General features: G+C 43.8%; 2 protein-coding genes across 2 annotated transcripts in view; one reads left to right on the plus strand and one right to left on the minus strand.

Moving 5' to 3' along the window:
- The first annotated feature begins 359 nt into the window (after nt 1–359).
- Nucleotides 360–3,593, plus strand: selenom (selenoprotein M). The gene is made up of 5 exons (XM_063896702.1): nt 360–618; nt 2,088–2,123; nt 2,339–2,373; nt 2,490–2,568; nt 2,862–3,593. The coding sequence occupies exons 1-5, from the start codon at nt 523–525 to the stop codon at nt 3,090–3,092; spliced, it is 477 nt and encodes a 158-aa protein (XP_063752772.1). The 5' UTR covers nt 360–522; the 3' UTR covers nt 3,093–3,593.
- A 124-nt stretch (nt 3,594–3,717) lies between these two features.
- The window catches only part of smtnb (smoothelin b), a 46,948-nt gene continuing 34,301 nt past the window's right edge, over nt 3,718–16,364 (minus strand). The window contains 10 exon segments of the mRNA XM_063896700.1: nt 3,718–5,212; nt 7,893–8,044; nt 8,219–8,345; nt 8,438–8,614; nt 8,706–8,784; nt 8,872–8,934; nt 9,034–9,213; nt 9,987–10,019; nt 10,126–10,201; nt 10,445–10,630. Coding sequence (XP_063752770.1) covers nt 5,059–5,212; nt 7,893–8,044; nt 8,219–8,345; nt 8,438–8,614; nt 8,706–8,784; nt 8,872–8,934; nt 9,034–9,213; nt 9,987–10,019; nt 10,126–10,201; nt 10,445–10,630 — 1,227 coding nt within the window. The 3' untranslated portion in view covers nt 3,718–5,058.

The raw sequence follows: 16,364 nt of genomic DNA on the forward strand, positions 1-16,364 counted from the left end.
TTGTTTTTCTGCAGGAACGTTGTTTGTTTTTCTGCAGGAACGTTGTTTGTTTTTCTGCAGGAATGTTGTTTTTCTGTAGGAACGTTGTTTGTTTTTCTGCAGGAACGTTGTTTGTTTTTCTGCAGGAATGTTGTTTTTCTGCAGGAACGTTGTTTGTTTTTCTGCAGGAACGTTGTTTGTTTTTCTGCAGGAATGTTGTTGCTGCAGGAATGTCTCTGCTTGTGTTTTGGTATTACAGCCTGTCTTTCCCATGAACACGTGGAGGATTAAACATACATTGTATATCAAATCTATGAGATTAACTTTTTCTTGATGCAGATCTCGTAGAAAACGGATGCGCGCACCACCTCACACCTCCTCCCTCACTCCTCCCTCCCTCTCTTCATGGGAGGGGGGAGATATTTGACGTGGCAAGAGGACGTGACATAGCCGCACACCACCTCACCTCCTCAACTGGGTTTAGGCTGCTCACCTTCAGACCTCTGCAGGTGCTGGTCGCGGTGCTCGGTCAGAACCGGAACCATGTGGTTGATCGTGCTGGCCGGTCTGCTTCACTGCGCCTCGGCCTACGATGTGGATCTGAAGAAGCTGGACGGGCTGGCGAAAGCGAGGGTGGAGGTAGAGTTAAAGGAAGCGTTTATGCTGCATACGTGTCTGCAGGCTGGTTGTGTTTACATTGACGCTGTACTGTGAGGCTTTTCTCAGAGCCCAGTTTGGATTAAATGTATGAATTTATTCCTTGAATTTCGGTGCTAGGCGCATGCGTAAGAGATGTTTCCAGGAGATGAGATGAACTGTAGTAAACGGGATGGATCCCCATGCGTTCACAGCTGGGTTGTTAGGTAACAAAGTACATTGAATCAAGTACAGTACTTAAATTGAAATGAAAATTTCGAGGTACTTGTGCTTTACCCGAGTATTCTCAGTTTATGCCATATATACTTCTACTTCAATGCATTTTAGAAGCCAAAAGTGTCCTTTCTCCTCCACTAAATTTATTTGATAGCTTTTGTTGCTACTTTTTTAGGTAGCTTTTTTAGCATCAACTAATACAAAGTCTAAATTAATTATAACATAAACTCTGACATATATCTATAGGTACCGTTCAGATATCCAGCAGCAGTATTCAAAGCTATTCAAATTAGCTCTATATTTACCACCTGTGATAAAAACACCTGAACAATCATACGAGTAACTCAATGTATATGCTTCTGAAATGGACCATTAGGCATACACAATACTTTTACTCTTGGTAATTAAATATATTTTTAAGTTTTGCTAATTGCTACTTTTCCTTAAGTAAAATGCTGAGTACTTCTTCCACCACTGATTTACTGTAAAGCATGTATTTAAGAACACAGCATTGTAAACAATGTATATTATGTATAACGGTACCGTTGGAAAAGGTGACTTAGTTGTAATTTAGCTGAAAAGGGACTGAGGATATGTTACTGAAAGTCTGATTCTGAACAAAAGTGTCTGTAACTCAACCTTTCTTTTTCATGAGAAACCAGGCATTTCTCCCTCAGGGTGTCACCAAATCACCAGCCTGTGAGCACCAGAGAACAAAACGAGTTATCTTGCTATTGTTGTGTTAGTCACACTCAGTTCTTAACCTGCAGCTCAGATTTCTGCTAAAATGGGTTAGGATCCTTTCCCAGAAGCCTAAATCTGTGATCTGTTAAAGGGTGCAACACCACAGTGGTACCATTACATCAGAGAGACTTACTGAAGTTGTTTTGGACAAGCACGTTTATTAAAAGTATGCTGGACACATATCAGTGGCTGAAATATAATAGTTATCTAGTTCCTTATTCTGATGTCCCATTTCCTGTTTTAGATGTGTTTTATTGTGAAGCATTATTTTAACAAATGATTAAGAAGTATGGAACTGCCCTGCTTCTTTTAGAAAGCAAACAATTTGTAGAAGAAGAAGAATACTGATAATAAGAAACATAAATACGACTACTTGTGTAACTTCACCTACAAAATGTTCAAAGGAAAGACCTCTAACCGAGGTGATGTCTCATTTCTGAGTATCAGAGCTGCTAATGACCATAGTGGTCTTTTGTTGTGTTTCTTGGCAGTCGTGTGGTGGATGACAGCTGAACAGGCTCAGAGAGGTAAGTTGCCCTTTTCCCTCTAATCCACAGAAACAAAGTGGACAACACATTGAGAGCCAGAGTCAGAGGCAGACTGAAGCCTAATCCCCGCCTCAAAGTGTTGGCTCACTGAGAAACATTTTACATTTCACGTTTAGAGTTTCCCATAATCCTCCACATATCTGCCACTGAAACCAAAGTGAGTGAAAAACATTAATCCCCTCCTCTGCCTGCAGGTCAAAGCATTTGTGGTCCAGGACATTCCTCTTTAGTATCCTTTGACTCAAGCAAACTGCTGTTTTTTGTTTTGTAATATGTGGTTTTGCAGGTTGTAAAAAGTGCAAGTTTTTTTCTCTTTGTGCCAATCCTTGACTGTCCCTACCTCAGCCATAATCTGGTGATGAAACACATTGCTGGGGCCGACCCTGAGCTTGTCCTCCTGAACCATTACTTCGAAGAGCTGGATGTAAGTCTTTGTTTTGTAGCCATTTATACTTAAACTGTACTTAAAATATATAACAGCTCCTATATGTAGCCTTTAAAAGTGATTGTAGCATCCTTAATTCAATAAAATGTGACAATTTTTACAATCTATTTATTCTCAGACTCCAGGGGTTAGATCAGTCAACGTGAGGGGAATCGCGTTTGTCTAATCCTGTGACTACAATTGGACTTTTCCAATCACAGTTGTTTTAGATCCACCACTGACGGAAAAGTATAGATGAACTTGAATTATAATCCTGTGTGTGTCCTGCACAGCGGATCGCCCTGTCTGACATGAGCCGCTCGGAGATCAACCAGCTGCTCGAGGAGCTTGGTTTCTACAAGAAGGCTGAAGCTGAGGATGAGGTGCCCGAGGAGTACCGCTTCTCTCCCGCCAAAGACAGCCCGTTTAAAGATGAGCCACCCTACAAATCCTCCACATCCTCTCCTGCCACGGAGAACACCTCCACCGAGCCCAAAGCAGAAGACAAGCATACTGACCTATAACTGAAGTAGCAATCTAACATTACTACTGAGCTCCAAAGCTGCTCCATGACCAGCTGGTTAATGCAGTTGATGACTGGCATGCTTGTCAAATTAAGACCAGAAGATCATGGAACAGCCTTTGACCTTGGAAACAATCTTAGCATCAGCAACAGGGCTTTAAAAAGTCTGAATTTTGCACATGTTGACATTTGTTATTATTTTCGCAGCGATAAAATCCAACCAGGCTGCTAAGCGAGTGCTTTTCTACTCTCCACACCAAGACTGGAAAATGTGTATGTTTTGTTTTTGGTCCATTATGTGCCAGCTGTCTTCAGGATCTTTGCCTCTCTTGAGTTCCCCATGTGTGTCTGACTGCTTCCTACCTACTCTGAAACCGAATGACGCCTCAGGCTGAAACCTGTCTGTCTGGCCTGAGGCTGATGCTGCATGTTCTGGTGGGTTGGACTGATGCACACAAGAGGATTCAAGTGAAAGCACGGTCAAATAAATAATAAAATATTTAAGAAATGATCTCATCCCGTGTTCTTGATATTATGTGTTCGTGTTAGATTCAGCAGGCTCTTATCTGCCCAAAGGAAAGGTATGAAACTCTGTGGAAAACGCACAATAATACCCATCAAATACATTCATTTCTCAAATTGGTTTAATTTCAATTCACATTTCACTGTGGTGCACAGAAACATGAAATCATAATGTGTTTAAGCTCTTATTTACAGCACTCACTGCTCCGTGGAAGGTATTTGTTTTTCATTTGGCAGCAGTGGAATCATCTCAAATTATTTTTCCAAACGACAACAAAAAACCCTTTAAGAAATACGTTTCGTTAAGCTCTGAAACAATCATCATTTCTTCTTAAAGGAATCTTAATTTTTAACAAGCGTAATAAAAATCTTTCATTTAAAAAAAAAATCCTTAGCTTTATGTTGTAAAATATACAGTTTTGTTCAGTCATGATAACTCACGCTTAAACAGAAAGCTGGCTTTCATCAGGCCCTTTAACTCGTCCCGATTAGTTTTCCAAAACGTCTCTATAGCTTGAGTTTACCGGCTCACTTTGAACAAAGCATGATGTTCACACTAACTAAATAAAAATAATATATTTCAACAAAATCTACTCGAGCATAAATAAGAAGCCCTCTAAAAGAGCTGTGTGTGAGTGTGTTTGGCAGTAAGTCAGTGATGCTGGGGGTGGGAGGCAGCACTGCTGTACACTGTACATATGCTGTCAGTCAAGCAGTAAAAAGTAATTATACAATGCAGCTGAATGACATCAGCCAGTTTTTTATACCTGAATTAAAAAAAATGTGTTTGACTGCAAATATAATCGCTGTAAGAATAATATCACACAGGAGGGGTTACCAAAGGTCAAATAGAGTGAACAGTTTTCTCAATAGCACTTTTCAGAAAGGTGAGATTGACTGCATACTCGCTGCACCCATTTGACTTCCCTGTGCCTCTGTGTTACACAGTAATATGCTAATTTTTTACATCAACATCAGAATAGTAATAACTTATTTCAAATACTTCAAGCAGCCAGAGTTTGTCAAAAAGTTAAAAGTACCGAAATAAAAACCAAAAATAACGCATCATTTTTCTTCTATTGTGAAAGGACCTACTTTGCTGCCAACAAGGTTTATAATTACAAAAGTGTGGCAGAGAAAAATAACTTAAAGGGGAAATACTATAAAATATTTCTCTTTTGTAGTCCACGAGCTTGGTTACACAGCTAATGTTCCTGCAGAGTAAAAAAAAGACATTTAAAGCTTTAAAAAAGGTAGTCTTTGGCGCCCTCTTGCTGTAAAAAGAAGGACTTTGTATTAATGAAATAATGAATACACATCACCACTGCCAACAAAGATAATACGCAAACGAACACAAACACACACACAAACACACACACACACACACACACACACACACAATCCCCAACTTGTCCATGATGCCGCGTCCAGGCTTAACACTCAGGTCAGAGGTCACAGGGCCGACCCATGGACATCTCGTATCTGCGCAGGTGGTTGACCAGAGACTGTACGTAGGTGAAGACACACTTGGAGTCGGGTTTATTACCCATGATCATCATGTCCTCCACTTCAAGCAGAGGCATGCAGTTGGCGTACGTCCTGAGGGACAGCATACAAGACACAGTGAGACAGAGGAGGGCACAGACAGGATGCTGGAGGATCAGATAGGAGATGATCGGTCAAGATTATTAATATTTAATCAGGTATACCATGATCATAAACCAAATAGGTAACAGCAGTATTTGGAAAGAGCTAGTGTTGCACACAAACGTGGACTTTCCTTGTTGGTTCTACTTCTTATTTTCAATCCTTATTTGTCTCTGTTTTCCCTAAAGCAATGTGTGGTAAACCCCTTTAAAAGTTCTCTATAAATAAACTTCAGTAATACAGCATGTTTCAATAAGAACTTTTAGAAACAAAGGCTCCTCGTGTGTGAGTGACCACAGGGTGGCGTTACATCCCCACGTTATGTAAACCCTCCGAAACGTCCTGCACTAAGAAAGTGTAGATTAACAGCAGCAGCAAGTATGAGAAAATGTGTCAACATCATAAAATTGGTTTTGTTATTTAAGGAACTGCAGACATGGGGTCATTCTGCACTTTACGATCTTAAAAAGGCTCAACAAGCATAAACACCTGTACATTCACACATGATAAAAAGTCAGCAGACAACACAGCCTGCTTTGTTTCTCAACGTCTTTGTTTGAAGCTTTGTGATACAGCAGTTCCTTTTAAAGTGTTGCAGATGGTCCTGGCTCTCCGCCTGGGCCATACTCTGACTATGCTGAAATGCACACACGGACACACACACACACACGGACACACACACACACACGACACACACACACACCATGTTTGGTACTTTGTACTTCAGTAGCTTCAGATTAACATGAGAGATCATATTTCCAAAAGCGGCCAATAAAGGAGTTTTCTGAAGCACATTTGATTTAAATCCTAACAGCTGCTCAAACACTCACACACACACTCCCTCCATCCCATCTCTCAGAACCAGAGTGTGGTTCCTTCATAGGTTCGCCCCCTCTCTCACCATGGGTTCAGTTTTGGTTGTGGTGCGACTCTAGGAGGAGTTTTTGGTTTTAACCAGGCCCTTGGTCACCAGCCCCCTGTAGAACTCCTGCAGGTACGTATACACACACTTCCAATCCGGCTCGCGCATCTTCACCATGTCGTCCACATCCAACAGCTGGGGACAGTCCACCATTTTCCTGTGCCCACACCCAGCAGGGGGGAGGGGGGGGGGAGAGATAGGGGAGGACGAGGACAGGAAGGAAAAGCAGAACCAACAGATAGAAAGAAAGAAAGAGGAGGAAGATGAGGAGGAGGAGGAGGAGGAGGGTGGAGTACAGATAAGAAGAAGAAACAGGAGTGTGGGAAAGAGAGGAAGGAGGAGGAAAACAGATGAAGCGGTGAGCAGCCAAACGAGGAGATCCAGGGTGAAGAGACAGAGGGAGAGAGAAATGACACAAAAAGAAACAAAACCATTACATTCTCTGTGTTCACAAATATATCCATGAGTCGACATGCTTCATGAACATCTCGATACGTACAGTATGTGGCAAACAAACACACTTGCAAACAAAACAAAATGTCAAATGAGCGTCAGGTGAGGCTCATTTAGCGTTTTTGCTTGTTGTTGTTTTTTTCGGTGCAACTTTTGATCATTTTAATATGGCTACGATCTCTCAGACACGTGTGAAAAAAACAACAAGGATTCTGCGGCTGGAAAACACAAAGACAAAACCATATGGTGACTCTAAAAACACATACTGGTGCACAGGGGTGTGTGAGAGTGTGTATGTGTGTGTGTGTGTGTTGGGATTCCAGATAACAACAAACTGCTGGAGGGTCAAGAGTGCCCGGGGAAGTGGGAGGTGGTGCAACACAAAAGGTGGAAAGACGGGGGCTGTGGTTGGGTGACAGTCCGGTGTTGAAATCGTGAATAACATCAACATCAGCATGGACATTAAACTGCTGAGAGCATGTGAGCAAACACACACACACACACAAACAGGTGGGTGAGGGGCATTGAAAGAAAGAGGATGAAGAGAGGAATTAGGAATAAAAAGGAGGGGAACTGTTGAGGCAGGAGCTCATCCGTATTTTTTAACCTGGTGGTCGATTAGGGTTGGTTTGCTCATGGGTCTCTGGTTTAGAGCAGACGGAGGAGTCGCAGCAGTTATCATAGTAGAGGAAGGATGGGGAGTGATGGTTTAAAGGTGAAGTTATTAGAGCCTTGAGGTGGTTTGAAACACCTGGGAGAGACAGGGGGAGTTAACAGCGGGACATCAGTCGAGGAGTTTTCACATGTTTTGGGTCCGTCTCTGTACTTCAGGGTCAAGTAGATGTTTTCAGAGCAATACTGAATAAAAGTGGATGTTACAGAGGAATGAGAGGAGGTGGGAAACGTGTATGATACAAAGAAAGGGCAATGTGTGGGTTTTTAAAACTAGATTAGATTGTTTCATTTCTTTTCAATGTGCATTCACAGCCTTGGTTTGAAGATCAAAGTGTATATCTTTATGCTTTAGAGGAAAGCTTCTTCTTCTGGTTTCTTCACGTTTTTTCCGCCATGATTAACAAAGAGCTTCACTGCAGTGTTGTGGTTTGTCCAACATAGTCGGTCGACCGTCACACTCTCAGTCAGAGCTTAACAACAGTAACAGAACTGATGTGGTTAGCGGACATGTTCTGGGACAAAATCATACACTATATATATCTTTATATACAGTCTATGGGAAACAGTTTAGTGTGTACTCACTCTGCAGTGCTGAAGGCCACCTCAAAGTTTTGCCTGCGGTTGCTGGGGCTCAGGGACTCGTATTCAAAGGATTCAGGGAAAAAATTGTGCACCAGGGCACAAAACGCCATGCCATTACTCCAGCTGGATGAAAAGTTCTGAATATCCACATGCTGAGGGAGGAGACAAACAGATTAGATTTGGAGGCAGTCATAGATAAGGGAGGAGAACAGTCCTAAGGTAGGAAAATATTATCTCAGCAAGTCTTAATCATCAGATTTAGCTTCACTGGCTGACGTTGAAGATGAGCCCCACACACACAGTGTTGTTGTGGCTGGAGAGCTCACCTCATACGAGCGGGTCTTGGCACGGCACCAGTCGAGCAGCATCTGCTTGATAGAGTTTGCGTTGGGAACACCAAAGCTGGTGGAGCGCTGGACCTTGTTTACCTTGGCGACCGCCTGATTTCCAGGGCTGAAAGAAAAGTCAGGTTTGTTTTAATATTTACGTGCTCTGATCTGCTACCTTCCTTTGTTTGGTAGTTATCTCCCTCTGTTTGTTCTTACCCGCCTCCCTCCTTCTCCAGCTTCTCTATCATGGCTTTGCGGGCCGTCATGGCCGAGGTCTTGGGCAGAGTCTGAGCCCGCATCAGCTCCTTGCGCCGCTCCGCCTGCCTTCGCTCAACCGCGGCCAATCCACTGCTGCCGCTGCGAGACGATGAGTCATCCTCGCGATCAAACACACTGCGGCAGGGACGCGTACGGTGAGTGAACTTTTTAAACTGTGTTCATATTAACTATTGATTCATTACTGTGCTGGCGTTTTTTAACTTACCTGCCCACTTTTTTGCTCGTGTTGGAGGAAGATGATGTGGAAGAGCTGAAGCTGTATGACTTTGACTGGACTGTCCCTCCTGAGATAAATAAACACAGACATCTGAATACTACTGGTAATACGACTGTAATGATTATAAAATATGGTATGTAAAGAAATGACTTACTGTCTGTTTTCTGCATATAACTGGACTCCACCACAGTGCTGCGTGATGATCTGCTCCCATCATCTAAAAAATAAATGTTGAATTAGAAACACATCGGACGGCGAAGATCCCTATAATTAGTTCAGGTTCAGAAATACACAGGAAAATAAAACAGAAACCTACCAGATGAAGCGAAGCGGTCCGTCTTGGTGACTTGGCTGAGGCTGGAGCCGTCCGCTGACTTCTCCACCTTCCTCATCACCACCTCTCCTGCTCCGGCGCCTGCACGGCCTTTCTGCGCTCGCTCTTCCCTCTGCTGCCGGATCTCCTGCAGACGGTTGTCTCGCTCCTTTTCTCTCTGGTCTGGGGTTGGAGAAAGGGAAGGGGGAGAGAAGAGGAGAAAAAAAAGGGACACAGAGGTGGAGGGATGATGTCAGTGGAAAAAGAGGAGGAGGAGGACAAAAAGGTCCTAAACAAACTGACAGCACCTGATCTCACTGCTGCAGAGATGGATTAAACAGGGCTTCTAAATGTGAGGCGATAGGTTTCCAGATTCTTTCCACAGTACCGTGAAATTCCTCTAAACACACACAGGTGGGAGGCTCGCAGCCCAGCCAAAGCTGTCGAGTTATATTTACAGCAAAAACTTCAAATAGAGCAAGCACACTGTGATCGTCCCAGATGAGCGGCAATGTCAAGAATACTGATACCTTAACAACTGCAGTGCACATTCAGGCTTTTACCTGCGAGGATACCTGTATTATGTGGTATTATGCATTATTTCTAACTTTATGTATAGATACTGTAGGTCTGTTTCTGCCTTTTGGATGCTCCATGCCACTCCAATTGGGTAAGGTTCAACGGAAACAAAACCAGGTGGCATGGAAACCTTGTGTTTGATGCTCACTACAACACAGAGAATACACTCAATGTGGAACACGTTTCAGGAACAAAGTTGCAGCACACTGAAGTGAGTGTGAAAACAGGATTCATGCATGTTAAGTAACCATCAACATTTCATCTTCATCGTCCACCACAGAGGTCTAGTGGTGTGACAATGACAGGATGGTGCACACAAGAAGACAAACGCAGGCATTATTAATGGTAAAAGCACACTACACAGCAACCTGCCATACCTATTTCCTCTTGAGTACATCCCAGCATGACCTCTGAGGGCAATAAATTGATCATTTGAAACAAAGCAGTTGAAAAAATGAAGCAAGTTTTCATTTGGTGAGAGAAACAGAGAGGAGATTGTTTCTTTTGTTCTGTTACCTCTCTTTCTCTTGCGCAGGTCTCTCATGGCTGCACGGATCAGCTTCCTCTCCTCAAAGTCTTTTGACTCATCGAGCTGAGGAAACAATGAAGTCTTTCTTCACAAAAAGTCATAGTGGCATGGCTCTATTTGTGCGTGCAGTTCACTGAGCATTTTGCATACACACAACAAGCTGTACCTTTATCAAATATACCCTCAGATATTTTATGAGATTTAGTGCAAGTAAACAAACTTTCTGCATGACTAACGCTGTCACCATTCGTTCTAAAGTGATGCTCAAAACAAAATCATCCAGAATATAAATTGAGTGGGAAGTACCATTTTGTCAAGCAGCTCTTCATCCTCGATAGCGGCCAGCTGTTCGGCTGTCATTATTCCGGAGCGCTCGCTTTGTTTGCCCTGACTGTTGGAGCCGTTTGGGATGGTGAGGACGTGACTCGCCACCTTGGCAGACGATGCAGCTGCAAACACCGGCTCCGAGGCCACGGCGGGCTCTGTCTCCATCTGCACTCAACACAAACACAAACACAAAGACACAGAGCATGAGCTAGAGCACACACACCAAGACGTGCATCATGGTATTTCATTGTCTATATATTCAATTAAAGAGGCCCTATTGTGCTTTTAGGTGTTTTCCCTTTCCTCTATGGTGTTATATAGGTTTGTGTGCATATAAATGGTCTGCAAAGGCTAAAATTCCCCAAGTTTCCCGCCGAGATAGTTTCTTTCCCACACTGTGACATCACTATGTAACACTCAAGCTTCTATTGGCTAGAGATCAAACACATTGTACGTGATAGGCTAAGCGGTTGACCAATCAAAAACAGAGTCGGCCAGCTAACCAATCAGAGCAGACTGGGCTCTGGTTTCAGACAGAGGGTGAGGCAGTGAGAAAAATAAAGAGCTTTTTGAACATTAAAGCATGTCACAGTAGAGGCACAAAATAAAAATATGAACCTGAAAATGAGCACAACAGGGCCCCTCTAAAAAAATTAAATAATTTGACCTTAGTTGGATATGTACAATGCCATAGCACCTGCAGAAAGAATCCCTAAACCCCGAGCTCAGGTTTTTAAGTTGTACACTCACCCAAAGATAGATGAGGGTTAAAAAACATAACTTAAGCTGCTGACATTTAGGACGTAATAAGCACAGGAGGATTTTGGTCAAACACACTGCAGCCATAATAGGCTTGAGTGTTAGAAGCAGGCTCTCACTGATAATCTCTTTTTACAATAAGACTGCCAGCGCACCGCATCCCATCATTTCTTCCATCCCCTCCGCCTTCCAGCCATGCCAGAGAGGGTGACAGTAAGCACATGAGCAGGAGAGCGACCCTGCCAAGTTACTGTTAACGTAGTTCATGGAGTGTGACTGACACAGTGAGTGTCCAAATGATACTGAGCTGCAGCGAGGCAAGGGTTTATGTGACAGGTAGGGTACACCATTATGACTGGAGGATGGGAGCAATGCATTAGCAGATATAAACTATGGGAAAATGGTATGTACACCACAGAAGGATTGCTGAGCGTAAGAGCAAAAGGTAAGAGTAAGGGCGCATGCTGAAGAGGAAGTAGAGCACCAAGGGAATAAACATTATCGGTCTTTAATGTAAACCTGGCTTTCAACCAGCTCTTTTAAAGTGACCAAAAATCCTATAGAAAACAACCCTTACATTATACATCGTGCTGAATTGCTGTGGCAGAGTAGGAGCTCTCGATGTGGCTTTAATGCCTTTGTCCAGATATAGCTCAGACAGCTGGCTCCGTCCCCTTCCACAGCCTCACTGTGGGCCCCAGGTTCTCCCAGGGAGGGATAATGCCCAGAGCAGCCACAGAGCTGTGTGATCAGGGGTGGCCACTGCTTTAAAAAAATGTCTGGACCTGGGACACACTGGACTCAGAGGCACTTGACCGACGAAGAATGCTTTTGGAAACAACAAAGCCAAACAAGGGCCCTGATCCAGGCGATGTGGGAATGAGAAAATCCCAGATAACCTGCCCTCAAGTCCTGTTTAGTTTCAGGTTTTTTTGCAGCTTCATCACATAAACCTGCAATACAGTCCCCGTCAGCAGAATTATAAAAAACTGACATATTTCACAGCTGATGTTGCATAAAGGCATTAGGAGGTATCACAAGTAAGATTCCAGAGAAGTCTATCACCTTTACTGGAACAACTGATTGGCAGATGCAGCTGTCTGTACAGGATCAGACAGGAGTATGAAGACTGGCCAGTTATATAACTGAAGATTATGCAGCAAACACTCAATATCCCTCAAAATGTCACCAGTACATACAAACAAACAGTGTTTGTCATGGGATTTCAAGCGTGCATTAAGCAAACAAAGCTTTAGAGCCGAGAGATTACCCTGTCAGTCAAGAAACGGTGCAATGATTTTTATAACAGGATGTAAGACCTTAATCTTATTTGTGATCTTAAACCACCAAGTAAAACATCCTCATTTATGACTCATATTTGAAAAATGTCTTATGCTAAGTTGATGCCAAAGAGAGCATGATGCATGATGTGACAAACTATAGGCTAGGGCGACTGTTACTGTTCAAACATGAAGTGCATCCACTCCATAGGAGCACTTGCACGCAGCGCTGCAGAGAAACACGAGCGCTAGCCAGGATCATAAAAACATGGTGCTGAAGGACTGGAATACCTCTGGGAGACTGTAGTGATGTCCTTCACATAAACAGAATTTGTCAAAACTGACTGACATAAGGATGGTCCGGCACTTTCTTAAAAGGAATTAAGGACATAATGTAGGATTAAAAACCAAACAAAGATCAGAAAATGGAAAAGCAGGTCAACAAGTACATGGGCAAGATCAGGCATGGCCCTCAAAAGTACACCACATGTATTGTCAACACAGGAACAAAAAGACATTGCCATTTCTTCACACAGTTATTGTGAATGAAAAAGGCATTTTTTTTCTAAACCTGTATCAGAGAGCAGTACCGTGCTGTCGCTGCAAGAAATGCTTTCCATCCCAGAGGGAGCAGAGAGGGAGCGGCTGGTTGCAAAGGTGGGTGGGTGTTGGAGAGCTGAAGTTTCCAAATTCTGAGTTGTGCTCATCTCAGTGGAAACAGAGTCTGATTCCTTGGGGCTTGGTGAAGCTTCCTGGGAAATGCTTGATGGACTATCCAGAGGACTGCTAGCCTGAGTGTCCTGGGGTGCACCGGATAGAGAATCTTCCAATGCGTGGGAGGAAGTTTTGTCAGGTGCTTCAAGAGCAACGTCCTGGGATGTGCTGGCAGGAGGATCATTGCAAGACGACAGAGAATCACTGGATGATATTTTGCTTTCACATTGAACTGTAGGTGAGCTTTCTTTGCTGGCCAGTTCATGCAGTATGCCATCAGGTAGACCCATTACCTTGCACAGGGCCTCCACTTGCATTATCAGCTTTTCCTGCTGAATGCTCATCCTCAGGTTCTCCTCCTGCAGCTGGGCAAGGGCCTCAGCCAGAGGAGCCACCTGACCTGCTGCCTCCTTAAGGCGAACATCCACGCGCTTCCCAAAAGCCTGAAGGTCACTGTGGATCTCCCCCACTGCACACTGTAGTGTTAATTCAAATTCCCTTTTGCAAAACAGCTCTTCTTCATGCTCTGCCTCCTCCTGAGCGAGCAGATCACCAATTGCCTCCTCCAGGCCAGACTCTGCACAAGGGCTATCTGGGCTGCCCAAAGCCTCCGGAGCCTCGGAGGCTGGAAGTAAGTCCAGGTTCACTCCAGGCATGACCAGACCGGCTACACTCAAAGTCCTTAAATCTACTTGGGTCCGAAAAGTTGTGGCGTAAGATCAGAAGACTCTAAATGTTATGTCCACAGATAGGTAGAGGGTGTCCTCTCGTCTGTCTACAGAGACCTTTTCAAAACAATCCACGTCCTTTATACCCCCAACAAATCCCCCCCAACACCCTGAAAGCCAATCAGCACGAAAGGAATCCTGTTTCCCAGGCAGCAGAAGCCCCACCCCCCTTTCCAGGTGCCGTGGACATGTCTATCTCCTGCCCTGACATTATTTCACAGAGCCAGTCAGTCCTGGTGGAGGCCCAGGGGGAATGTTTGAGGCAACAATTCAGAAAAATCCCCCCCCTCCCTCTTTCAACTTTCCTTTTATCTAGAGCAGTTGTCCTTCACACCTCGATTAGCATGCAACGGAGGTTTAGATCTGGCCCTAAGTCTGGGCTAAGCGGAGTTATACGTTAGTGTTTGACTCCTCATGAAAATGCTTTCTGACTGAATGTGATTGTGACTAATCAGGTCCTCTTGCGTTGCACGACTTTGATTCAGGGCAGACGTCCAAAGGGAGGATCAGTCCGCGAAGGACAAAGTGTTTTGGGGCTGTGACACAGCACACTGGGTGAGAAGTGAACGTCAGAAGGGACCCGGCTCTCCTCGGCTCTGGGCAAGGATCTTGGGAAGGACATCGCAGCACTTCAAGATTCAGTTTTAGGCTCACTGACAGAGCAGCCCAGCTGCTGCTCATGTGAATGCTTCAAGTGCTTCTGTGATAAATGAAGAGTTTTCCAAGAGCACTGACAGAAGTCTGTGAGTGCACATTGGTTATTGTGTAAGATGCTTAAGATTTTTTTAATGCCTCCTGATGATTTATAAGCATACTGCAGACCATGCAAAAGGAACAAAGAGTACTGTGGATACTGTATCTACGCCTGAAGGCAAATGTGATAAATCAGTAGCTCTTGCTGACATGCCAACACATCACGCATTAAGCTGATAGTAAAACATATAACAAGAGAGGACAATGTGACAAAAATGGTCTCTCCTGGTAAATAAAAGGTGAGAAAAATAGTTCCCAGCAGGAGTCTGGCCCTCGGGAGAGTAAAGAGAAATGTGTCCGGCAGCAGGGACGCTGCAGGGACGCCACGTCACGTGGGGGTAAAGAGCTAGGGGCAGAACAAAAAGTATTTACACGACTTATGTGACAGCTGCTGTGGCCATTGTGAACCCTGCTGCTATACAGTGAACAATTAGTTTCCAGACAGTTTCGAAAAAATAAATGTAGTCTAGCTCTAACAGAGTTAAAAATAAAGCAATGCAGAGATTTTAGATTAAAGAAAAGTCACCAGAAATGACGGAAAAAGTTGCAATAAAACAGAATCTAGACATCTCTTTTCTGCTCAGTTTGCAGACCAGGCTTGATTCTATGACACATGTAAACTGGTTGGGTAATCAGCATGTGTGATGGTTCAGCAGTATGTTAACAATCCCCCCCTGTGTGTGACAATGAGACAATGTGTGAGCCTGTGTGTCCGTGTTCATGCAGCAGCACTTTACCAGTGCGACTGTCCTGTCATCACCGTATTTGTGTTCAAGGCCGTGCATGGTGGACAGCTGAGATGAGCAGGAGCAGCTGCGATCACTCTGAGAAAGAGGCATCGATAACCAGCTGCTGGCCTCACCTGTGTGAAAGCAGCTCCCATCACTGAACTGGAAACTACAAGCATCTTGACCATTAACGTCATCTTAAATCTGGCTTTTATAATAAAGAAAGAGCAGCTTGGCCTCATATTTGTTTTTAAGTCTGTTCATTGACTGTCCCTTAAATAGATCCCAGGAGCAGCATGTTTTATTGGAAGCTAAAAAGAATACCACTTAAGAAATAGGGAAGGTTTGAGTGCCGAATGTGGACCACCGAGAAGAAGCCCAGACCATCCAAACAGATCAGAGCCTCAGCAGGAACCACTGTGGTAAACAAACAACAATGATCAACACCAAACAGGAAAAACGTATTAAAACACCTAATATCTGCACACTATGATGAACATAAGAGGATTCAAAATCCGTCCCTGACATCTCACACAGCCTTGAACTTCCTCTAAACCAGGCAAAGTCAGAGAGCAAGTGGTCCCTGGATCAGTCTGCAGGTAACTTCCACTTGAGTTGATGTTAACTAACAGTGTCTGCTGCTGTTCTTAAAATCTCATTAGCCCAGTCAGTCAGGCTCAGTGTACTTTAGGAAAAAGTTGAGGCTGGTGAAATGTCAGCCAAGTGAAAAAACGAGATAAAGACCCACTTATTGTCACAGGCTAGTGGTTTCAATAATGAAGGCATTCATGTTGAGCATACACCAAGATGATGCAGTTTGGATAACCATGTATGTGAATCTCTGCTTATTGGTGCTAGCATGCAGTCAGCAGGATGGCAGGATAGTAACACTTGTGTTTCTGTTGGAAACATTGGGAGGTCCACAGAGTTAAAGGAA

This window comes from Eleginops maclovinus, chromosome 12 (genome assembly GCF_036324505.1).
Source record: "Eleginops maclovinus isolate JMC-PN-2008 ecotype Puerto Natales chromosome 12, JC_Emac_rtc_rv5, whole genome shotgun sequence".
NCBI lineage: Eukaryota > Metazoa > Chordata > Actinopteri > Perciformes > Eleginopidae > Eleginops > Eleginops maclovinus.